The 25,598-nt window shown below is 41.3% G+C and overlaps 1 protein-coding gene across 1 annotated transcript in view; it reads right to left on the bottom strand.

Moving 5' to 3' along the window:
• The window catches only part of GALNT17 (polypeptide N-acetylgalactosaminyltransferase 17), a gene marked incomplete at both ends in the record, with an annotated part of 470,492 nt that overhangs the window by 266,040 nt on the left and 178,854 nt on the right, over window positions 1-25,598 (bottom strand). Inside the window, one exon of the mRNA XM_081255248.1 lies at window positions 12,811-12,994. Within this exon, the coding sequence (XP_081111374.1) occupies window positions 12,811-12,994 (184 nt within the window). The remainder of the gene's footprint in view (window positions 1-12,810; window positions 12,995-25,598) is intronic.

Raw genomic sequence — 25,598 nt, 5'->3', positions numbered from 1 at the left:
GAGGCATATCACACTACTTCATCATCACAACATGCACCATTAAAGGAATTGTCCAGGGATAATAATTTGCAGTACATCTACTCGAAGCAATTTTGTATTTATTTATTCAATTGAATTATTTATGTTATTCATAATGAAATGAAACACAAACAGCATTGGTTCCATCACATCTTCCTTTGCTTTCATTTGGTTTGCTGCTTATGACTATTTTTATGCAAATGAAGTTATGATAACATTAAACATTTTCTACTGATTTTGCAAGAACAAATATGTTCTCTCCATATGCCACAGTCTCCTTTTTGCTGCATCCATCCTCGAAGTTCTGCTGGCTGATCAGAATTTCTTCTAAACTAACTCTGAGGACGTTACATCTGTAATACTGGTGAGCCTGTCTCCGTCTGCAATACCTGTGTAACACTCCCATTAAAACCTGAATTTAGCCCATTTTGCCCATTCCACCAGAAGCCTTATTCATCCGTCCAGCTCTTACGGCACTGTAAATCTCACCTTGTTACAAAGCGTTGTGGCACTTCCCTGCTGCCAGTTTGGGGGATGTTTACTTGACTCACAGAGCAAAAACAACGAATTCCACACATAAAAAAGGTGTTGTGACTGCAGAGACATTTGTTCTATTGATTATATTCAGGGCTGAGAAACAAATGTTTTCAGGAAAGTATTTCAAATAAGTATCCACTGGACCCACCAGAGTGGAATTAGGCAGGTTGCCTAAGAGGGACTCTCATAGGCTGGCTTGGGCTTTCTTGCAGGGGTGTGTGTGTGTGTGTCTGTGTGTGTGTGAGTTTGTTTTATCTCAAAGTGCACTGATAGAGTGAGAGACACAGTAACTGGGCAGACAGGAAAAATCCTCTAGACACATACACATTGCAGGTTCAAAGTCTGAAGTCCCCAGTAAGAGCCATCACGGGAATTTCTGAGAATGACACGAAGTAAGATGTTCTCCTACGGTTCTCCAATGCCAAAAAGCCTCACATAAAGTAATCAAAGGGTTATAGAAGCAAGAACGACCGCTGCTGTAAATCCCAACTTTGGTTTGATTCAAGGTTAGAAATCAAGAATTCCATTTCCCATAGTCACATCTACATCTGGGGAAAGTGAATCTGGAATTCAATGACGCTGCGGGTTGTAAACAGACCACAGAGCAGATCCATTTACGTAGACAGGACAAGGTTCACATTGGTTTCTACCCACTGATTGCAAGTTCCCCATGCAAGAAATTGAAGCTCGTCCAGAAAGCTCTCTAGAACAGAAATAAAGGGGAATCTTGTCTGCAGCCTCTCTTTAATGCATTTAGATGCTAATCTTTCCAGGGCCCAATAAAAGATTAAATTAACTCTGTCAATTCATAAACCTGGGGACAGCCAGGCTGGCACTACCTCCGGGAGATGTGGGAATCCTTTCTTAAAAATTAGCTAAGTCTCTGACCCCCATCATATTAATGACACCCCTCGTAGCGCAAATAGAATCTCCACTTCATATTTATCTTTCTACTCTGTATCTCTATGTTTGAAACACTGCCAAGAGTTTCAACCATTTTATGGGGTATAATGAATTTCTAAAAGGAAAATCATTCAAAATGAGGCTGATTTCTATTCATTTTCATTCACTTAATAAACAGATGCACTCAAGGATATGGGATGGAAAGGAACAAGCCAGAGAGATGGAAGGGACACAAGGTAAATCAACAAGGAACAGGAACTTCTCAAGCATGGGAACCCCTGCCCTGTTCCGCCCCTCATTTTCTCTTCCATCTGCCTCCACAGAATCTCAGAAAATGGTAGGGCCCTAGGATGCTCCAAATTTAAAAATAAGAATCACTCAGGGATCTTGTGAAATAGTGTAGATTTATCAGTCTACTAGCTCTGTAGCTGGGCCAAGACTTGACATTTTTAACCAGCAGCCTTGGTGATTCAAATGCAAAGACCACACTTCCTGAAACATGAAGGCCCACAGGTTCTCAATGTTTTGAGACACTGGGGTTACCTGGAGTTCCTGTTAACGAGAAATTAATACTGATGCTTGAGCCCCACTCCCAGGGATTCTGATTTAATTACAGTAGGCCCTCCGTACCCATGGGTTCTGCATCCATGCATACACTCTGGGGTGAAGTCTGGGCTCCCAAAGTTAAAAGCTTCCCAGGTGATGTCAATGCCCAGTGAAGGTTGAGAACCTATGTCAGGCTTTCCCAAGAACCACCTGTGTGGAGAGACCAGGGGTCTTTAAGCAAGTAGGGTTGCAGGCCCTATACAAGCTTCCACATGTCACTCTTGCAACTTCTGACACTTTTACCCCAAGAACATTCCAGACCCCTGTCTGAATCACCATATTTATTCTAAGATTTCCATCTTTTCATAACAGGCAGGAAATGATGAAAATGGAGTCATTTGATGCCCAGACCCAAGCACAACCTGGAGGATGAGGCAGCGCTTCCTCTGCCCTCTCTCAGCTGCACCCCCTACTCCCCACCTCTACCCCTCACCAAAGGTTGGCTTCTGAGGCCCAGTCACGCTCCACACTGGAGCAGCTTCACAGAAAGTCTCAGAAATCAAAACTCCACTGAGAACAAAGGCTTTCTACAGCCAAGGCCACAGCTGAACAATGCCCACTCTTTCAAAACTCTCCTTACTACCTTAGAGGTTCTCAACAGAGGGAATTAATTCATAGAAAGCAGCCAGGACTTCAGACCAGGAACACTCCATACAGCTCAGCCACCTACATTTTTAAACAAGTTCCAAAGACCTCCCTTTGAGAAACACTTTAAAATATGGTTTTTAAAATATTCAGCCCTTTCCATCAAAAAGACGATCTTAATATGTGGGAAAAATAATCATTTCAATTTGTGAAAAAGTAAGAACACACATTACACTGTGTTTTTGGTCTGACGACTATGGATTACAGCAGAATAGAAGCAGGGGGCAACTGTCCCATCCCACCAGCCTTTACAAAGTCTCCTGTGCCCTCAGGACACCCGGCCAGACCTCCTCAATATGGAAGCTGTGGTGAATCCCAAAGGTGAGCCTCCTGATCTGTCCTGGAAGAGCCTTAGGAAGCGAATGTTCCTTCCCAGGCGCTCACCACAGCCTGGTGTCTGTCTCAGGCCGGCCCCCTGGAATTCTGTGCTGACCTGGGGACAAGGGAATGCCCATTGCCTTAGACTTGAGTTTTCCATATTGGAGCGAGGCACACAGTTGTACCCACATTTCATTCGGGTAGATACTTTCCTGAAGATTCTGTCATTAAATCTTGCACGGTATTTTAAGGATAAGGGGTATATACGGTAAAGGAGCTTTTAAAAAATAATCACACGGGCTTCCCTGGTGGCGCAGTGGTTGAGAGTCCGCCTGCCGATGCAGGGGACACGGGTTTGTGCCCTGGTCCGGGAAGATCCCACGTGCCGCGGAGTGGCTGGGCCCATGAGCCATGGCTGCTGAGCCTGCGCGTCCGAAGCCTGTGCTCCGCAATGGGAGAGGCCAAAGCAGTGAGGGGCCCGTGTACCACAATAAAATAAAATAATCACAGCTAACATTTATTGACCAGATATCATTAATTCATGAGAAGGTCTCAGAGTAATGCCTGGTATATTAGTCTCTGAAGGTCACATGGAGTTTTACTCTTCACAACGATTCTATAAAGTCGATATCACCATTTCACATATGAGGAAACTGAGGCACAGAAAGGTTAAATAACTTGCCCAAGGTCGCAGAGTTTGTAAGAGGCAAAGCTGGGATTATAACTCAGTCATATTTCCAAGTCTGTGCACTTGACCTCCATGAAAAATTCTCTTATTAAGGCTTTTAAGTGACCCAGACATGCTTTTCATACCTAGGGAACCCATGAAAGTCGGATGAACATTCACCTACAAATACTTCAGGAGTTATCACCCTCACATATTGAAAGAGAGGGCACCCCACCCCCGACCCCATGTGGATTTCCCATCACTCTCCCACCCCCCAGCCAGGTGAGGACCAGCCCTAAGCAAAGAAGTTCTCCCTGGTTATGCCTCTAGGTGAAATCAACTACATCGTAAGACATTTCCTGAACCTAATAATATTACAGTATTTATTTTTACTGAGTTTTACCCACCCCGCAAAATACTGTATCTTTTAAAGAGGATTTCAACTATATTACACTATATACTAGGTCTTAATAGGCAAGGGTTAATCAAATTTAGGATACTGCCCCTTTGGTAGTGGAATTTTCGTAGAGTTGGAAGGGGTAAAAGGGAACAAGAGAAGAAAACGTAGGAAGTAAACACACACAAGTACACAAACATGCATGCACACACAAGAACACTTGCATATGCATGTACACAAACACATAGGCGTGCATGCATGCACATACACTCACTTTCCCAAAGGAACTGTCCCGTCTCTAAAACTCAAAATTTTTTTGCCTTCTAATGATACCAGCATGGAGTAGAAAGTTCCATCCCACAGATATAGACGGGTAGGCAGAGGCAACTATGTGTGCGGGTATGTGCACAGGCCTCAAAGACACCCACGCAGCTGGGTTGGAATCTGGGTTCCCTCACTACCTGACTGTGTGACCTCAGGCAGGTTGGTTCACCCCTCCAAATGCCCCTTCCCTCATTTATAAAACAAAGACGGTCACAGCTACTTCAGAGAGTGGTTAAATTTAAAAGAGATCAATAAAACATGCAGCACAGTGACAAAAACATAAAAGGCAGTCAATAAAAGGGAATAATTATTGTGGTTAGTGGTTCAAAGACATTCCTAATTAGGCAACTACTTATTATTTCAACCAACAAGGATTTGTTGGATGGTTACCCTCTGTGCCCACATCTGTAAAAGAGAAAGTTTAACATAGGATTCCTGACCTTCTTTAAGGTGCTTTCACTCTAGTTGAAGACCAGCCTGTAAGACGCAGGATACCCATCATCAAAAGAATGACTCAGAAAAAAAAAAAAAAAGGCCAGTCACAGCTATAATTATCAAATGTGTCCTTTTCACATTTGATGGAAAACTTGAGTTGGGTCTTGACCAATGAGTAGATGCATTCCACTAAATGATAACACCATAACTCACATACACACAGACTCAAAATACCCACTGGACTTGGATGATTGCAAATCTCTGCAGTCGGGCCAGACATGATTCCTGACCTCCAGACCCAAATATACAATTGTCCGCTAGATGTGACGTGAAGATGGTCCACAGACATCTCACACCATATGTGTCCAAAGCAGACATTGTTGGACTACAGCAACTTAGAATTGGTGGCAATAAAGAAAAGAGGAGTCTTTGTGAGTGAAGCAAAATGAATTCCAAAGAAACCTGACATCTGGATTTATAAGCAGGAGGCCAAAGGAGAAACTGAAGATAACTAAGCAGTAGAAACTGCCCACAAATTACCTACATGGTCTGGGAAGAGAAAGCAAGCCATAAAATGTATGCAGGGATCTCAGCTGTGGCTTTAACAAGCTTAGACAGATTTCTGTGCTGCTAGGTGGCCCCCCCCCATATTATGAGATAAGTGGGCAGGCAGATAATTAATATGCCACAACATGATATAGAATGGGATATCCTGGCAAGGGAAAGGAGTGGCGGTTAATAAAGCCTTGTCTGGCTTCTTGTGTCTGCAAACATCACCTCCTCGCTGGCACACACACAGTCAAATAATGAATAAAGCCAGACAGATTAATCTCATGGTTCCCTCAAGAAAGCCGTAACTATGGGGAACCCTGGACAAGCAGCATTGCTACCCCCTTGCCCCCACCTCCCTGCAAAAGATGAACCTCTCTGCAGGTTTCTCTCTCCCGGGTAATGAAATCACTTCCACTCTGTCTACCAAGCTAGAAACTTCTGATTGCACCCAATTCCCCCATATCCAATTAAATGACTCATCTCACTGATTCTTAGAATGCTTTTCTTGAAATCGAGCCCTTCCACTCCATCCCTGCGCAGTCCTTGGTTTTTTACAGAGAAATCACTTCCGTGAAAGGAATAGGATAATTATAAAACACTCACTGTATTATCAAGTCTTTCTCTTCTGTTAAGCAATGCCTAGCAAATGGTTGGCGCTCAACAGGTGCTGAGTGGGAAAAGAAGAGATTTTATTTAGCCATCCTACTCCCAGCCTCCAACGCCTCTAACCTTTCTCCACATTCTTGTCACAGTTAAACATTATTTTTTTTAAGAAATTACCACAAAAATACAATCTTGACTCAAGTCCTTCACGGGCATCCAATGACAATGACGAACATCCTCACCTAACACAGTGGCGGCACATAAGGTGCTTTACAACCTGCCTCCCCATTTCCCTCCAACCTCTTCTTCCAAGATTCACTCTGGAGACCCTATGACTCAACCCAAAGTTTCTGTGCTGTTCTCCCAGCCCTGAAATCCAAGAACTTTCCCAGTCCTCTTGCACATGCTGTTCACTCTCTCCAATGTTCTGTCTTCACCATTAAGATCAAGGTCACCTCTGTGCTGCCTCTGACTCCCCCAGAAGTGCACATCCCCTAATCTTAGTTTCTAGGGTCCTCTGAAAACAAGTCAAAAGATTGCAAAGCCCCACCTGCCTCCCCCACTTGCTTTGATTTCTTAGGGGGCCAAGATATGCCTTGTGCCTCACCATGTCTTTAGCACAGTGTCTGGCAGACTGGGGACTTCAGTCAAAAATCATTTCCCATGATTTAAAAAAAAAAAAAGAAAAAGAAAGGAAAGAGAAGAAAATGAAAAAAAAAAAAACCAGACCAAAGAAATAGCACAGAGCCTAGAAAATAAGCCCATTTATGTATAAAAAGTACAAAATGTATTCCATTTAACAGCTCCAAATAAGAGAAAGAGAAGTGTTATTTCCAAAATCATTTTGAAAAAGCTGCTTTGAAAAAAAAAAAAAAGGACAGACATTTGAAACAAAAGATACATATCTTGTACCATATTCCAAAATAAGCTCTGGATGGATGGAGGAGTGAAACATAGAGTCGTGGAAAAGGAACACAAAACAGAGTAGAATATTTATAAGTACTCTTTCTCTGCTTTAAAGCAGTGAAGAAATGAAGATGGAAAGATTGACATTTGCGGGTTCATACAAATTTAAAATATCTGTCCAGGGGAAGAAAAGAAAATCACAGAATTAAAATAAAACAGAAAACATTTTGGAATCCATTTGCATGAAATGTGACCAACAAATGGTTAATCCCACTGTTACCCCCAAATTCATTCGTATTTATAAGAGAAACAACTCTGTCAAGAGTAGTGTAATAAGAAACCAATAAGAATTAAAGCAACTTGAGGTTCTGTATAAAATTGCAATGAAATTAGCCAATTTCAGTTCTCTAAACTCGAGAGAGCTTTTGGGCAGTGTCACAAGCAAGATCTTGCCCGTGGGGGGATAATTCCTCCTGGGTTTGGGCTGCACGGGGCAGAAAGAAAGTGCTCTGGCCCCAGACAGCTACCTCCCTTCCTATCCCCTGGGCTCAAATATCAGAGGAGCAGCTTCTACAGGCAAGGCCCTTGCCCTTCTTTGGTGGCAGGGATGAATTTGCAACTAACCAAGGTTGATTTGGTACCTTTGGCTGTGGAGCCCAGAATTTATAACGCTACCTCTGGTTACCATGTATGACCTGTGGGGAAGCTCTCAAGTTCATCTTTAATTTCACCTTCAAATTCATCCTCCATATAGCTGCCAGAAAAATCTAAAAAGGCAGAGGTGGTTACATCATTCAACCCAGTTCTCCAACTCTTTCTTCTATTATACTTTCACCCTTCTACCTTGCACTTAATTTTTTGGTGTAGATTTACATTTATGGCGTAATTAAACTTCTATTTTATTAAAACAAAATATATACAGTCTTATCCCATTTCTGTACTCTCAATGTTTCTAAATAACAATCATTATGCTGCAATTCCTGATGTTTAAATTCTAGATATTTTCAATTGATTTTCTGTTTCTGACCATAAAGGTTTAATTTTCTTATACTACCCACACCTCACATACACATTTTGCCTCTTCTTTCTTCCAACAGAGTTATACCATAATTTGTGGTTTAATACCTATTCAATATTTGTATGATTATATTGTTCACAGCTCAGCCACAGAATATACAGAATTGCAATTCCTTTCTTGAGGAACTTTTGGGTTTTTTCTGTGCTAATAATTGCTTTCCTTTTTCACAAGCTTTGTGTGTGTGTGTGTATGTGCGTGTGTGTGTGTGTGTGTGCCCATCACTAATTCAGTTCCAAACTTTCTGAAAGAATGGTGAAAAGATTTTTTGTTTGCAAAGACAACAAAAGCAAAAATAAATGAGGGGGACTAAATTCATTTCTTCACAGCAAAGAAAACCATCAACAAAATGAAAAGACGACCTACTGAATGGGAGAAAGTATTTTCAAATCATAAATCTGATGAGAGATTAATATCTAAAATATATAAAGAATTAATATAACTCAACAGCAAAAAACCCCCATACAATCTGTTTTAAAAATGGGCAGAGGATCTGAATAGACACTTTTCCGAAGAAGATATACAGATGGGCAACAGCTACATGAAAAGATGCTTAACATCACTAGTCATCAGGCAAATGTAAATAAAAAACAATGAGAGGGATTTCCCTGGTTGCGCAGTGGTTAAGAATCCGCCTGCCCATGCAGGGGACATGGGTTTGAGCCCTGCTCCGGGAAGATCCCACACGCTGTGGAGCAACTGAGCCCGTGCGCTACAACTACTGAGCCTGCGCTCTAGAGCCCGTGAGCCGCAACTACTGAGCCGTGTGCTCCACAACAAGAGAAGCCACCGCAATGAGAAGCCCACGCAACACAACAAAGAGTAGCCCCCGCTCGCCACAACTAGAGAAAGCCTGCGCGCAGCAACAAAGACCCAATGCAGCCAAAAAAAAAAAAATTAGATATCACCTCACACCTGTTAGGATGGCTATTTACAAAAAGACTAGAAAAAACAAGTGCTGGCGAGGATGTGGAGAAAAGGGAGCCCTTTTGCATTGTTGCCAGATATGTAAATTGGTGCAGTCACTATGGAAATCAATGTGGAGGTTTCTCAAAAAATTAAAAATAGAACTACCATATGATATAGCAATTCCACTTCTGGGTATTTATAGAAAAAAACAACAAAAACACTAATTCACAAAGATATATTCACCCTCCCCATGTTTACTGCAGCATTACTTACAATAGGCACAATATGGAAACAAACTAAGTGTACACAAATGGATGAATGGATAAAGAGAATGTGATACATATAGATATGAGTCAGCAATAAAAAGAATGAAATCTTGCCAATTGCAATGACATGAATAGACTTTGAAGGCATTATGCTAAGTGAAGGAAGTCAGAGAAACAAATACTGTAAGATCTCACTTATATGCAGACTCTTAAAAAACAAACCCAAGTTCACTGACAGAACAGATCACAGTTGCCAGAGGTGAGGAGGGGGTGGGGATGGATGAAGTGAGTCAACAGGTACAAACTCCGGTTAAGTCATGAGGATGTATTGTACAGCACGGTGGCTATATAACCCGGTATTAGTTTCAGGTATATAACATAATAATTTGATATTTGTATATTTTTTGAAGTGATCACCACAATAATTTATTTAACTAACCTTTCATTGAACTATTTATTTCTATCTTATTCTTAATTTCCAAGATCTCTTGTTCATTCTCTGATTATCACTTTAACATAGCACTTGATTCTTATTTTGTGAATAAAACAAAACATTCCATGAACTACGACATTAATTATAGTTTTAAAGTGTGTCTGTTTCCTCCAAATGCCTTTTCTATTGTTCTTCTTCTTGTTGCTAAGGCTCTTTATAATAGAGATTCTCCTGAAATGTCTAGGGATCCTGGTTCTCCTTTCTTGTTTTAGAGTAAGAGAGCTCTGTGTAGATGGATGAGCCTTACTAATGTTTAATGAGTAGAACCCAGACATTTCGGGGATGCGGGGGACCTATCAGATCTATTGGCATTTCTCTTAGGTTGAATGGCTTCCTTAGAGTGGATTCTTCCAAATCTGGACTACAGGAGTGTGAAAGCTTGGAGAGGTAATGAGGCCAAGGGTGTCCCCACTTAGTACACAGCCCTATCCTCTGTCATAGGAACTAAAGCCCAGAGTTCACCTTCTCCAGGGAATAAACCTCCCATGTTCCACCAGGTAGGGAAAGGCAGCGTCTGGCTCTGTAAAGTTGAAGAAAGGATCTGGGGACACAGCTATAATCCTTCTATTCAGATCTACCTCCCAGCCATCAGAGGTACCCAGAACCTCCAAGTCCTGAGTCTCTGGGGTTCTGAGGTGTGACTAGGCCTATATTCTCCTGCCCTTCCCACCACTTCCCATCATATGTAGAAGGTTGGGTCTCAGCCTCATCCAGTTTGCTATGTCAGTTACCATTCATCCATCCTCTTTCCATCTTCCAAAACTTTGTGGGTGTTTCTTCCCTGCTGTGGGAGCCTAACCTGTTTTTGTCCCTTATAGGCTGTCATCCTCTGTAGTCCTTTACTATCATCTTAGTAAAGTTTCCGGAGGGATGAAATCTAAGTGGTGTATTCCAGCGGTCCCCAAACTTTTTGGCACCAGGGACCGGTTTCCTGGAAGACAATTTTTCCATGGGTGCGGGGTTGGGGGGGAAGGGGATGGCTCAGGCCATAATGCGAGCAATGGGGAGTGGCAGATGAAGCTTCACTCACTCATCCACCGCTCATCTCCTGCTGTGTGGCCCAGTTCCTAACAGGCCATGGACCAGTACTGGTCTGCAGCCCGGGGGTTGGGGACCCCTGGTATATTCAAGCCACCATGCTACACTATAGAGCACTACAGAGCTGTGTATTCCTCCCTGGGCGTGCCATGTTTTTATTTGCACCCCCAGCTCTGCTCTTGCTATTCCCCTTCCTCCTTGTCTTTATCTGTCCCCTCTCTTTAATTTTCTAACCCTTAATGGGCCTTCAAGATTAAGCTTATGCATCATCTCAAGCAGGAAACCTTCCCAGATCCTCCCTGTACATAGTGTGTATGTCTCTGGCCTGACGTACCCACACAGACCACAATGTGCTGGATTGATCTGCTTGCACATCTCTCTCCCTACCTAGACGAGAGTATGTAGGCAAGGACTATCTTATCCACTGTTCTGCCTCTAGTGTGGGGAAAACCATCTGGTCCATAATACGTGCTCACTGCTATTGTTCAACTGACCCATTTCCACTAAGCTCCACGTTGGAAGCATCTTCATTCTCCCAGGACTACAAAAATAACAGCTCTGTTTATTTGCCAACATCCAAATAAGAAAGGCTAATCAGAGAGCACCAGGAAATGAAAACAGCCAGATGTTTTTGAGAGCAGAAGTCCAGGAACACAAAATAGCTTCCAACAGGGGTGATGTATGTTTTCCTAGTGATTCAAAATGAATATATGCTTATTAGGCAGAGAGAGTGATTTAACAGTTTTCTCAGCTAATGCTGCAATTTTAAATTCATTTAAGATAATTTTCCTTATCTTGAATCTATTTTTCTCAGTAACCAGGATACTTAACTGATTTGTACAAAATCCATTTGAAAAAGGAATAATCTACTGTAAGCAAGGGCACACTGCAAATGAAAGAAAGAGAGACACCACAAATCTAACAGAAGATGAAGCATCTGTTTGAAAAGCCAAGGAGGACTACTGCCTAGAAAATAGGATGTTTTCCCCCAGCATCTTGATTTTCCCACCAATCTCTCTTCTCTCTTTCACAAGGAGGAAACAAATAATTCTTAAATCTGAGAGCACAGAACAAAGACCTTTCATAAACCAACCAAGACGCAAACAAACTGTTTCAAAGGTAAGAATCTCAAACAAAAATTGTAAGTTGAAACAATCACAGGATGTACTCTTTCACCTACCAGCTGGGAAAAGCATTATTTAAATGCTAGTACCCAGTTTGGGAAGGGTCTAGTAAAATTCCAATAGGAGCAGAAACTTCTATAAACTTTCTGGAGGACAATATCACTATATGTATCTAGAGCCTCCAAAAGTATTCCTACCGTGTGATCTAAGGATTACACCTTTAGAAGTGTGGATTAAGAAAGTAAATATCAAATCAATATACATAAAGATTTGAGTGGGGAGATATCCATCAAAGTGTTATTTATAATATGAAACATTGGAAATAATCTAAATTTCTAACAATGAAAATAATGATCATAACTAGTAACATCAGAAAATGCTCATGAAATAATAAATGAAGAAAAGGATAAATGAAGCACATCATATGCTCATAATCTGTATAGAAAAAAGACTCAAAGACAAAATACTAGTATCTTACCAGTCACCACCTCTAGGTAATGAGATCATGTTGATTTTTAAATTTTTACTTAAACATTTTTTGTATCATGGACCTTTCTCTATGCTTCTGTATTATTTTATAAAAATTAAAAATTCTTGGGATTCCCTGGTGGCGCAGTGGTTGAGAGTCCACCTGCTGATGCAGGGGACACGGGTTCGTGCCCCGGTCCGGGAAGATCCCACATGCCGCGGAGTGACTGGGCCCATGAGCCATGGCCGCTGAGCCTGCGCGTCCGGAGCCTGTGCTCCGCAACGGGAGAGGCCACAACAGTGAGAGGCCCACGTACCACAAAAAAAAAAAAAAAAAAAAAATTTAAAAATTCTTATTTAGCTCTATTTATTTTCATAATCAATAGTACTATTTATTGATTATGGAGGAGATGAGATAAAAGCTCCTCCACTAGTTACAAGTAACACAAGAAAATGTCACACACATGGGTCTACGCCCAACCATCTGATAAAGCAAGTTCCTCTGAATGACTGAATCAGAACTTACTTGGTGGGACGATAATCCGGAATGGAACGATCCAGTGAAATTTTTTCACTGAGGTAGGAATTGTAGCCATACTTCTCATGGGGTCCCTTGGCTTGCTCTTCTTCAGCCGGGGAAAGGGTAGCAGGAAGGCCCCCTTTGCCCCGCCCACCATAACCTTCAATGAGCCCAAGGGATTTAGATAAACCTAGAAAAAGGAGGGGGAGAAAAAGAATTATTTGAAAACCACCATACCAGGATATGCCACTCAGGCTCAGATATAGCTTCAGTGGAAATTTTAACATTACCCGTCGCAGAAAAAATTATGTTCTCAAGTTATTGGTATCGGAATATGCCCTGAACACATTTCTATTGAGAGGAAGGTCAGAGCAACTGTGAGGTGTGGGGTTAAAGCTGGTCACCCGTGAAGAGCCTCTCCTTCCTTTTGGGAAATGGGGTGGACGGCAGGGGCAGTCTATAAAAGGGAGAGACTGCCAAAAGCAGGGGACATGTGGACCAAGAAAGACACACAAAATGGGACAGAACTCGGGCTGTCATCCCTGCCTGATTTCCTTTCTTCATGATCAATTACCACAAGGCTAGATATTCCAGGAGATGCCCCGTACAACATAGAAAAGGCAGTAATAAGGAACTTCCAGACTGCAGGTGTTTTTGCTTCATTTGAACAGAGAATAATATACAGATTGATTTTATCATGAGTTTAAAGTGTGTAACCATCTGCCACCGTTCTATACCTAATGGTTTTATTTAAATCTCATTTAAATGGCAAAAGGAAACACAAAATGTTTGAGAATAAATCACAGAGAAGAAAAACCCATAATGGTGATAACCATGCCCAGTAGAGTAGAAGGCCTCTGTAACAAGCCTCATTGAGCAATTGCACGTTCCCAGGATGGTGGTAGCTTTATACCTGTTGTTCCATTAAACGATAAACAGCTTGATGTCTAATTTTAAAATCCTACAGTTATGGGAGGTTTTACTTCTCGGCTTGAAAACTTCTGCTGTTAAGGGTTCTCATTCTCTTTTGCTATTTCAAATGCTCAAGCTACCCTGTTCACCATCAGGCGTGTGCACACACACACACCCCACTTCCTACCACGGGCAGGAAGACCATGGACCAGAGATGTAAAAAGCATCCTCAGCTTTCGTGGAGGGCAGACCACAAAGCCTAGGAGGACCATAAACTCCCAGGAAGGCATTCTCAAGTAAGTCAAAGGCCAGTAAATCTGCTCCAGTCACAGGATGGTCCTCCACCCCATAATGGCAAGACCTGTATTCCGTTTCCTGCTTCTCTGAAAATAAAAATTTGTTTTCTGTGATATAAAATCAGTAAGGAAAGGTTCAGCAAGCATCTCAGGATTGGTCTCAAGTGAACATCATTTTTCTACCTGAGAATCATTTCCACCATCCATGGTGTTCTTCGGGAACCCTGACATCTTTTCTGCCCTCCATCAGCCCAACAGAGGAACCATCAACTGAGAACTGGATTACTCCAACACTTCCTGGTCACAGGAAGTGACCTGCTTCCTGGTCTTTAATCTCTCATGCCACATCGCTGTGCACCAACCATTCCAATAACATCACCTTCGCTGTGCTCCAAAATCTGTAAGGACTCGTCCCAGGTCAAGTATAGACACCTATGTTGGATTTTAAAATCACTCCCGATAGGACATTACTAGTGGGAATGCATAATGGTGCAGCTACTTTGGAAAATAGTCTGGCATTTCTTCAAAATGCTAAGCATAGTTTTACCATATGATCCAGCAGTTCCAGTTTTTACCCTAGAGAAATGAAAAGATATGCCCACTTGAAAACTTGTACACAAATGTTCATAGAAGCATTATTCAGATTAGCTGTGTCTATCAACTGATAAGTGAATAAAACAAAATGTGGTACACCCACACAATGTGATACTATTTGGCAATAAAAAACTATCTTTTTAAAGAAGTACAGATCTTCCTCAACTTACAAAAGAGTTAACATCCCGATAAACCCATCAGAAGTTGAAATATCGTAAGTTGAAAATGCATTTAAAACATCTAACCTCCCAAACATCATAGCTTAGCCTAGCCTCCCTTAAACGTGCTCAGAACACTTACCTACAGTTGGGCAAACTCATTCTAACACAAAGCATGTTTTATAATAAAGAGTGTTGAATATCTCACGAAATTTATTGAATACTGTACTGAAAGTGTAAAACAGAATGGTTGCATGGGTACAAGATGGTTGTAAATGTGTTGGTTGTTTACCTTCATGTTACATGACTGACTGCGCGCTGTGGCTCGCTGTCACTGCCCAGCATCATAAGACAGTACCGTACTGCATATTGCTGGCCCAGGAAAAGATCAAAATTCAAAGTATGGTTTCTACTGAATGCTTATCACTTTTGTACCATCATAAAGTCAAGGAAATCATAAATCGAACCACTGTAAGTCAGAGACTGTCTGTAGTGATATATACAACATGAGTGAACCTTGAAAACATGCCGAATAAATAATGCTGGACAGGAAAGACCACATGCTGTATGGTTCTGTTTACCTGAAATGCACAGAATAGGCACATCTATAGAGATAGAAAGTAGATCTGTATCTGCTTAGGGTGGTGGGTATTTGGGGAGGGAATGGGGAGTGACTGCTAATGTGTATCGAGTGTCTTTTTGGGCGATGGAAATGTTCTGGAAATAGAGTGTGGTGATGTTTGTACAACTTTGTGAGTATATTAAAAACCACTAAATTGTACACTTTCAGTGGATGAATGATATCATGTGAAAAAAATCTCAATAAAGCTATTTTTAAAAACCCGCTTATGATAGGCAATTCTATTTCCAGCAAGACGGAAGGCTAAAACAACAGGAAAACTTTCCAATAAACTACCTAAAAATTCTGAATGAAAACTTTTTTAATACTGTAAATGCATAGCTGAGCTTGCAAGAAGTTAAAGGAAATGCCCAGAGGTAAGTTTTAATCAGAGTTGAGACTCTATCTGCTGGGATGGGGTGAAGGATGCATTGCTCATTAACTAAAGGCTGACGTTTTGGAGCTCAAATGTGCACAGAATACGAGACCTTTTGTATGCCTTAAATGTTTCATAATTTCTAATTATGAAGGTACTGAGTTGATCAGTGGCCCCCTGTCTACTCTGAACCTATGAGTATGACTTTATTTGGAGATAGGGGTTTTGCATATGTAATCAAATTAATATAACTGGTGTACTCATATGAGAAAAATTTAGAGATACAAATATGGATACACAGAGGGAAGAAGGTCATTTGACAACAGATATTGAAGGATACAGCTGCAAGGCAAGCAATGCCCAGGATTGCTAACAACTCCCAGAAGCTAGGAAGAGGAAAGGGAGGATTACTTCCTAGACCCTTCAGAGAAAGCATGGCTTGGCCAACATCTTGATTTCAGAATTCTAGCCTCAAACTGTGAGAGAAAAAATTTCTGTTGTTTTAAGCCATCAAGATTATGGTCATTGGTTATAGTAACTACGCAAAATGAATACAATCAATATCAAAAAAACAGAGTGGAATTGGATAAAGAAAATATAGACCATGACAATACTAACCAAAAGAAAGCTGGAATCACTCTATAAACATCAGATAAAAACAGACTTTAGGGCAAACAGCCTTATGGGGATGAAGAAGGTCGTTACATAATGATAAAAGTAACAATCTAACAGAAGCTCTTAGGAATTACAAACTACCAAGCACCTGACAACATAGCTTCAAATTACATAAAACAAAAATGGACCACATTACAAGAAGAAATTAACAAATCCACAATCATAGTGGGAAATATTAATACATCTCTCAGTACTGAACAGATAAGGACAAAAATTTAGCAAAGATACGGTAGAACTGAACAACAAAGTTAAGATGTTTGATCTAATGGACATTGCACCTGACTTTCTAATAATCGTGTATTCTCTACAAGAGTATATGGAACATTTAAACAATTGACAGGCCACAAACAAGTCTCAACCTAGCTTACAGATCACCTTTGAACATAAAGCAATAAAAAACAGAAGCCAACAATAAAAATACCACAAAGGATTCACACATTTGGGCAGTTTTAAAAGACTTCTAAAACAAATGTGGGTCAAATAATTAATCACATTGCCATTAGAAGTTACATGAAACTAACAGAACATGAAACAGTACATCTCAAAACTTGTAGGATCCTGCTAATGCAATACTTGGAAGTAACTATATAAATGCATATATTAAGGGGGGGGAAAGGAAGAACTGATAATTAATAAGGTAAGCATCTAACCCAAGGAATTAGAAAAAAAAGAGAGAAAGCCCCAGAAAAGCAATAATAAACAAAAGAACAAAAACTAATGAAACAAAAGAAAGACATCAAGGAAGAAAGGAGTAACAGGGACAGATGGAGAGAGAGAGGAAGGAAGGAAGAAAGGAAGGAATGAAGGAAGGGAGGGAGGGAGGGAGGAAAGAGAGGGAGAGAAACTAAAAGAAAAAAGGATGGTTGGGAGGAAATAACCTCAGCAAGACTGGGGATAAAAAGAGAGAGAGAGAGAAGGTACATGGTCCCTTCAGGGAGGACTTATCTATTCATCACAGTAAACACAGTGCCTAGGTCCCCCAATATTTTTAAGGGTTCAGGAAGATGTTTAAATTTCTTTTAAAATCAGAAAGACACAGTTATCAAATAAAATTTTTAATACTCTTTTTTAAATTGTTGTTTTATTGTTTTTCTGTGAAGGCCAAAGTGCTTAGGGCCCACAAGATTCATTATGCAGCCTTGGTTCCCTTGAGGTTAGATTTTATCTGTACATGACAAGGTATCTAAAGCATGGAGAAGGAAAGTAACATGATCTGAGGCACAATTTACAATTTTTACCAAAAGGTAGATAGCACAAGAACAGGCACTAACAGTAAGGCCAACTACCATTTATTGAGCATCTGTTGTGTGCTGGGAAGCACCCTGCTAAGTGATTTGCATATATTGTATCACTGTTTCATCTAATCTTTTGAAAACCTCATGAGGAAGGTATGATAATGATCTCTATTTGACAAATGAGGACACTGAATCTGAGAACGTGGTAACTTTGTTAAGGTTCTGCAGCTGTTAAAGGAAGATGAGACCTGAGTTCTGGATACAGTTAGAGATACAAGGGAGGATAAAACCTGGTCTCTGTGACAGATAAGGAGACTAGTTCTGGAGCTGTTGCAGCAGCCCAGACCAGGATAGAAGGGGCATCATGTTAAGGTATGAGTGGTGGTGATCAAAAAGAGAGGACAGACTTGAGAAACATTTAAGAGATATCATCACAAGGCAGGAGACAGACACGAGTTAGGGTGAGAGAGAAGGAATAAGTGAGTGAGCTTGGGGTTTCCAGCGAGAGGACTGAGTGGCAATATCACTCACAAAACAGGGCACACAGAAGGAAGTTCGAGAAGATGCATTCTAGTCTCTACATGTGGTATATGGAGCATTCATGGGACATTCAGATAGGATCATACATCCAGTGGGGAGCTGAAACACTTGGGCATGGAAGTCCAGAAGGTAAGAGAAGGCCCAAAACATGAACCCTGGCAGCTATCAGTTTGGAGGGGACCGTAGCCATTGTAAGGAGTGGGAGGGCCAAGATGTTGAGTAGCAAGAACAAAGAGACGATGCTCAGGAAGTGTTCTCTGACCACATGCCCTCTTATGCTTCCACCATATCTACAGTAGGAGTTGCATACTTTAGGACTTACTACTTCTGTACTCTGCATGCATGTTCTCTCACTGAAGCTTCATTTGAAGCTCAAGACTTCAAGGAAGGAAGACTTAAAAGGATGGAGAAACATCTCAATACCAACCAAGTGCTTAAACTTTCTGCTGTCTTCATAAATCCACTTGACCACTCTCTCTCCACCCACTGTTGACTGTTGTTTAGGCTCTAAAATTTTTAAATGCTTTTGTATCCATTTTTCTCTTAGGCAGGCAGGGTAGATATTACCATGATCACTTTAGAGATGAAAAAATGGAGGCTTAGAAGGATTAATTATTTGACCATCCAAAAGTAATGGAGACAGAATAAGACATGCCACCCAGTTCCCAACATACACACAAATACTCTGCCCAGAAAATTTTGTAGGAAGGAAGAATCCAGTGTTCAAAATACAATGAAGAATGGTAAATAAACGGTAATACACTCATTAAAAAGGAATACTATACAGCAATGAGAATGAATGACTTCCAGATAAACAGATAAATCTCACAGACTTCATGTAAAGAGCGAGCATCAAAAATGCATAGAATTGAGGGGCGCCTTCAAGATGGCGGACGAGTAAGATGTGGAGATCACCTTCCTCCCCACAAGTACATCAAAACTACATCTAGGGCTTCCCTGGTGGCGCAGTGGTTGAGAGTCCGCCTGCCGATGCAGGGGACACGGGTTCGTGCCCCTATCCCGGAAGATCCCACATGCCGCGGAGCGGCTGGGCCCGTGAGCCATGGCCGCGGAGCCTGTGTGTCCGGAGCCTGTGCTCCGCAACGGGAGAGGCCACAGCAGTGAGAGGCCCGCGTACAGCAAAAAAAAAAAAAAAAAAAAAAAAAAAAAAAAAAAAAAAAAAAAACTACATCTACATGTGGAACAACTCCTACAGAACACCTACTGAATGATGGAAGAAGACCTCAGACTTCCCAAAAGGCAAAAAACTCCCCACATACCCGGGTAGGGCAAAAGAAAAAAGGAAAAACAGGACTTCCCTGGTGGAGCAGTGGTTGAGAGTCCGCCTGCCGATGCAGGGGACACGGGTTCGTGCCCTGGTCCGGGAAGATCCCACATGCCGTGGAGCGGCTGGGCCCGTGAGCCATGGCCGCTGGGCCTGCGCGTCCGGAGCCTGTGCTCCGCAACGGAAGAGGCCACAACAGTGAGAGGCCCGTGTACCGCAAAAAAAAAAAAAAAAAAAAAAGGAAAACCAGAGAAAAAAGAATAGGGACAGGACCTGCACCTCTGGGAGGGAGCTGTGAACAAGGAAAAGTTTCCACACACTAGGAAGCCCCTTCAATGGTGGAAACGGGGGTGGTGGGCAGGAAGCTTAGGAGCCACAGAGGAGAGAGCAGCAACAGGGGTGCAGAGGGCAAAGTGGAGAGATTCCTGCACAGAGGATCAGCGCCAACCAGCACTCACCAGCCCGAGAGGCTTGTCTGCTCACCTGGCAGAACGGGTTGGGGCTGGGAGCTGAGGCTCGGGCTTCAGAGGTCACATCCCAGGGAGAGGACTGGGGTCAGCTGCGTGAACACAGCCTGAAGGGGCTAGTGCACCACAGTTAGCAGGGAGGGAGTCAGGGAAAAGGTCTGGAACTGCTGAAGAGGCAAGAGACCGTTGTTTCCAGGTGCACGAGGAGAGGAGATTCACAGCACTGCCTAAATGAGCTCCAGAGACGGGCGTGAGCTGCAGCTATCAGTGTGGACACTAGAGACGGGCATGAGATGCTAAGGCTGCTACTGCAGCCACCAAAAAGCCTGTGTGCAAGCAAAGGTCACTAACTACACCCCCCGGGAGGCTGTGCAGCCCGTCACTGCCAGGGGCCCGTGATCCAGGGACAACTTCCCTGGGAGAACACATGGCACGCCTCAGGCTGTTGCAACGTCATGCTGGCCTCTGCCACCGCAGGCTCGCCCCACACTGCGTACCCCTGCCTCCCCACGGCCTGAGTGAGCCAGAGCCCCCTAATCAGCTGCTACTTTAACCCAGTCCTGTCTCGGGGGAGAACAGATGCTCTCAGGTGACCTACATGCAGAGGCGGGGACAAATCCAAAGCTGAACCCCAGGAGCTGTGCGAACAAAGAAGAGAAAGGGAAATTTCTCCCAGCAGCCTCAGGAGCAGCAGATTAAATCTCCACAATCAACTTGATGTACCCTGCATCTGTGGAATACCTGAATAGACAACGAATCAACCCAAAATTGAGGTGGTGGACTTTGGGAGCAACAGTAGACTAGGGGTTGGCTGTATGCAACTGACTGGTTTCTGGTTTTATGTTTATCTTAGTTTAGTATTTAGAGCTTATTATCACTGGTAGATTTGTTTATTGATTTGGTTGCTCTCTTCCTTTTATATATATATATTTTTTTCCTTTTTCTCTTTTTGTGAGTGTGTATGTGTATGCTTCTTAGTGTGATTTTGTCTGTATAGCTTTGCTTTTGCCATTTGTCCTAGGGTTCTATCTGGGTTTTTTGTTTTTTGTTTTTAGTATAGTTTTTAGTGCTTGTTATCATTTGTGGATTTGTTTTTGGTTTGGTTGCTCTCTTCTTTCTTTCTCTCTTTCTTTTTTTTATTACTTTTTTATTTTTTATTTTTAATAACTTTTTTCTACTTTAATAACTTTATTATTTTATTTAGTTATTTTTCTTTTGTTCATTCTTTTTTTTCTCCATTTTCTTCTGAGTCATGTGGCTGACAGGGTCTTGGTGCTCTGGCCGGGTGTCAGACCTGAGCCTCTGAGGTGGGAGAGCCGAGTTCAGGACACTGGTCCACCAGCGACCTCCTGGCCTCACGTAATATCAAACAGTGAAAGTTCTCCCAGAGATCTCCAACTCAATGCTAAGACCCAGCTCCACTCAATGACCAGCAAGCTACAGTGCTGGACACCCTATGCCAAACAACTAGCAAGACAGGAACACAACACCACCCATTAGCAGAGAGGCTGCCTAACATCATAATAAGGTCACAGACACCCCAAAACACACCACCAGACGTGGTCCTGCCCACCAGAAAGACAAGATCCAGCCTCATCCACCAGAGCACATACACCAGTCCCCTCCACCAGGAAGCCTACACAATCTGAACCAACCTTAGCCACTGGGGGCAGACATCAAAAACAATGGGAACAACTGGGGGCAGCCTGCAAAAAGAAGACCTCAAACACAGTAAGTTTAGCAAAATGAGAAGACAGAGAAACACACAGCAGATGAAGGAGTGAGGTAAAAACCCACCAGACCAAATAAATGAAGAGGAAATAGGCAGTCTACCTGAAAAAGAATTCAAAGTAATGATAGTAAAGATGATACAAAATCTTGGAAATAGAATGGAGACAATACAAGAAACGTTTAACAAGGACCTAGAAGAACAAAAGACAAAACAAACAATGATGAACACCACAATAAATGAAATTTAAAAATCTCTAGAAGGAAACAGTAGCAGAATAACTGAGGCAGAAGAACGGATAAGTGACCTGGAAGATAAAATAGTGGAAATAACTACTGCAGAGCAGAATAAAGAAAAAAGAATGAAAAGAATTGAGGACAGTCTCAGAGACCTCTGGGACAACATTAAATGCACCAACATTCGAATGATAAGGATCCCAGATGTAGAAGAGAAAGAAAAAGGGACTGAGAAAATATTTGAAGAGATTACAGTGGAAGACTTCCCGAATATGGGAAAGGAAATAGTCAATCAAGTCCAGGAAGCGCAGAGAGTCCCATACAGGATAAATCCAAGGAGAAACATGCCAAGACACATATTCATCAAACTATCAAAAATTAAATGCAAAGAAAAAATATTAAAAGCAGCAAGGGAAAAGCAACAATTAACATAAAAGGGAATCCCCATAAGGTTAACAGCTGATCTTTCAGCAGAAACTCTGCAAGCCAGAAGTGAGCGGCAGGACATATTTAAAGTGATGAAAGGGAAAAACCTACAATCAAGATTACTCTACCCAGCAAGGATCTCATTCAGATTCGACAGAGAAATTAAAACCTTTACAGACAAGCAAAAGCTAAGAGAATTCAGCACCACCAAACCAGCTCTACAACAAATGCTAAAGGAACTTCTCTAGGCAGGAAACACAAGAGAAGGAAAAGACTTACAATAACAAACCCAAAGGAATTAAGAAAATAGTAATACATATCGATAACTACTTTAAATGTAAATGGATTAAATGCTCCAACCAAAAGACACAGACTGGCTGAATGGATGCAAAAACAAGACCCGTATATATGCTGTCTACCAGAGACCCACTTCAGACCTAGGAACACATACAGACTGAAAGTGACGGGATGGAAAAAGATATTCCAAGCAAATGGAAATCAAAAGAAAGCTGGAGTAGCAACTCTCATATCAGACAAAATAGAATTTAAAATAAAGACTATTACAAGAGACAATGAAGGACACTACATAATGATCAAGGGATAAATCCAAGAAGAAGATGTAACAATTGTAAACATTTATGCACCCAGCAAAGAGCACCTCGGTACATAAGGCAAATGCTAACAGCCATAAAAGGGGATACCAACAGTAACACAATCATAGTAGGGGACTTTAACACCCCACTTTCACCAATGGACAGATCATCCAAAATGAAAATAAATAAGGAAACACAAGCTTTAAATAATACATTAAACAAGATGGGCTTAATTGATATTTATAGGGCATTCCATCCAAAACAGCAGATTACACTTTCTTCTCAAGTGCTCATGGAACATTCTCCAGGATAGATCATATCTTGGGTCACAAATCAAGGCTTGGTAAAGTTTAGAAAATGGAAATCGTATCAAGTATCTTTTCCGACCACAACGCTATGAGACTAAATATCAATTACAGGAAAAAATGTGTAAGAAATACAAACACATGGAGGCTAAACAATACACTACTAAATAACCAAGAGATCACTGAGGAAATCTGGCAGGGGGAGGTGGTGGTGTGATAAACTGGGATATTGGGATTGACATATATACACTCATATGTGTAAAATGGATAACTAATAAGAACCTGCTGTGTAAAAAAATTAAATTAAATTAAAAAAAGAGAAAATCAAAAAATACCTAGAAACAAATGACAATGAAAACACGAAGACCCAAAATCTATGGGATGCAGCAAAAGCAGTTCTAAGAGGGAAGTTTACAGCAATACAATCCTACCTCAAGAAACAAGAAACATCTCAATTAAACAACCTAGCCTTACACCTAAAGCAATTAGAGAAAGAAGAACAAAAAAACCCCGAAGTTAGCAGAAGGAAAGAAATCATAAAGAAAGATCAGAAATAACAGAAAAAGAAATGAAGGAAACAAGAGAAAAGATCAATGAAACTAAAAGCTGGTTCTTTGGGAAGATAAACAAAATTGATAAACCATTAGCCCGACTGGTCAAGAAAAAAATGGAGAAGTCTCAAATCAATAGAAATAGAAATGAAAAAGGAGAAGTAACAACTGACAATGCAGAAATACAAAGGATCATGAGAGATTACTACAAGCAACTATATGAAGAAATGGACAAATTCTTTGAAAAGCACAACCTTCCGAGACTGAACCAGGAGGAAATAGAAAATATAAACAGACCAATCACAAGCACTGAAATTGAGACTGTGATTAAATATCTTCCAACAAACAAAAGCCCAGGACCAGATGACTTCACAGGCGAATTCTATCAAACATTTAGAGAAGACCTAACACCTATCCTTCTCAAACTCTTCCAAAATATAGCAGAGGGAGGAACACTCCCAAACTCATTCTTCGAGGCCACCATCACCTTGATACCAAAACCAGACAAAGATGCCACAAAAAAGAAAACTACAAGCCAATATCACTGATGAATACAGATGCACAAATCCTCAACAAAATACTAGCAAACAGAATCTAACAGCACATTAAAAGGATCATACACCATGATCAAGTGGGGTTTATCCCAGGAATGGAAGGACTCTTCAATATATGCAAATCAATCAGTGTGATACACCATATTAACAAATTGAAGAAGAAAAACCATATGATCATCTCAATAGATTCAGAAAAAGCTTTTGACTAAATTCAACATCCAGTCATGATAAAAACTCTCTAGAAAGTGGGCATAGGGCTTCCCTGGTGGCACAGTGGTTGACAGTCCACCTGCCGATGCAGGGGACACAGGTTCGTGCCCCGGTCTGGGAAGATCCCACATGCCACGGAGCGGCTGCGCCTGTGAGCCATGGCCGCTGAGCCTGTGCATCCGGAGCCTGTGCTCCGCAACGGGAGAGGCCACAACAGTGAGAGGCCTGTATACCGCAAAAAAAAAAAAAAAAAAAAGAAAGTGGGCATAGAGGGAACCTACCTCAACATAATAAAGGCCATATATGACAAACCCACAGCCAACATCGTTCTCAATGGTGAAAAACTGAAACCATTTCCACTAAGATCAGGAACAAGACAAGGATGCCCATTCTCACTACTATTATTCAACATAGTTTTGGAAGCCCTAGCCATGGCAATCAAAGAAGAAAAAGAAATAAAAGGAATACAAATTGGAAAAGAAGAAGTAAAACTGTCACTCTTTGCAGATGACATGATACTATACATAGAGAATCCTAAAGATGCTACCAGAAAACTACTAGAGCTAATCAATGAGTTTGGTAAAGTAGCAGGATACAAAAGTAATGCACAGAAATCTCTGGCATTCCTATGTACTAATGATGAAAAATCTGAGAGTGAAATCAAGGAAACACTCCCATTTACCATTGCAACAAAAAGAATAAAATACTTAGGAATAAACCTACCTAAGGAGACAAAAGACCTGTATGCAGAAAACTATAAGACACTGATGAAAGAAATTAAAGATGATACATACAGATGGAGAGATAGACAATATTCTTGGATTGGAAGAATTAACATTGTGAAAATGACTATACTACTCAAAGCAATCTACAAATTCAATGCAATTTCTATCAAACTATCATTGGCATTTTTCACAGAACTAGAACAAAAAATTTCACAATTTGTATGGAAACACAAAAGATTCCAAATAGCCAAAGCAATCTTGAGAAAGAAAAACGGAGCTGGAGGAATCAGGCTCCTGGACTTCAGACT

The sequence above is a fragment of the Mesoplodon bidens genome, assembly GCF_964165515.1.
Source record: "Mesoplodon bidens genome assembly, chromosome: 15".
NCBI lineage: Eukaryota > Metazoa > Chordata > Mammalia > Artiodactyla > Ziphiidae > Mesoplodon > Mesoplodon bidens.
The sequence above is the reverse complement of the archived record's forward strand: the minus strand, read 5'-3'. Positions and strand labels throughout refer to the sequence as shown.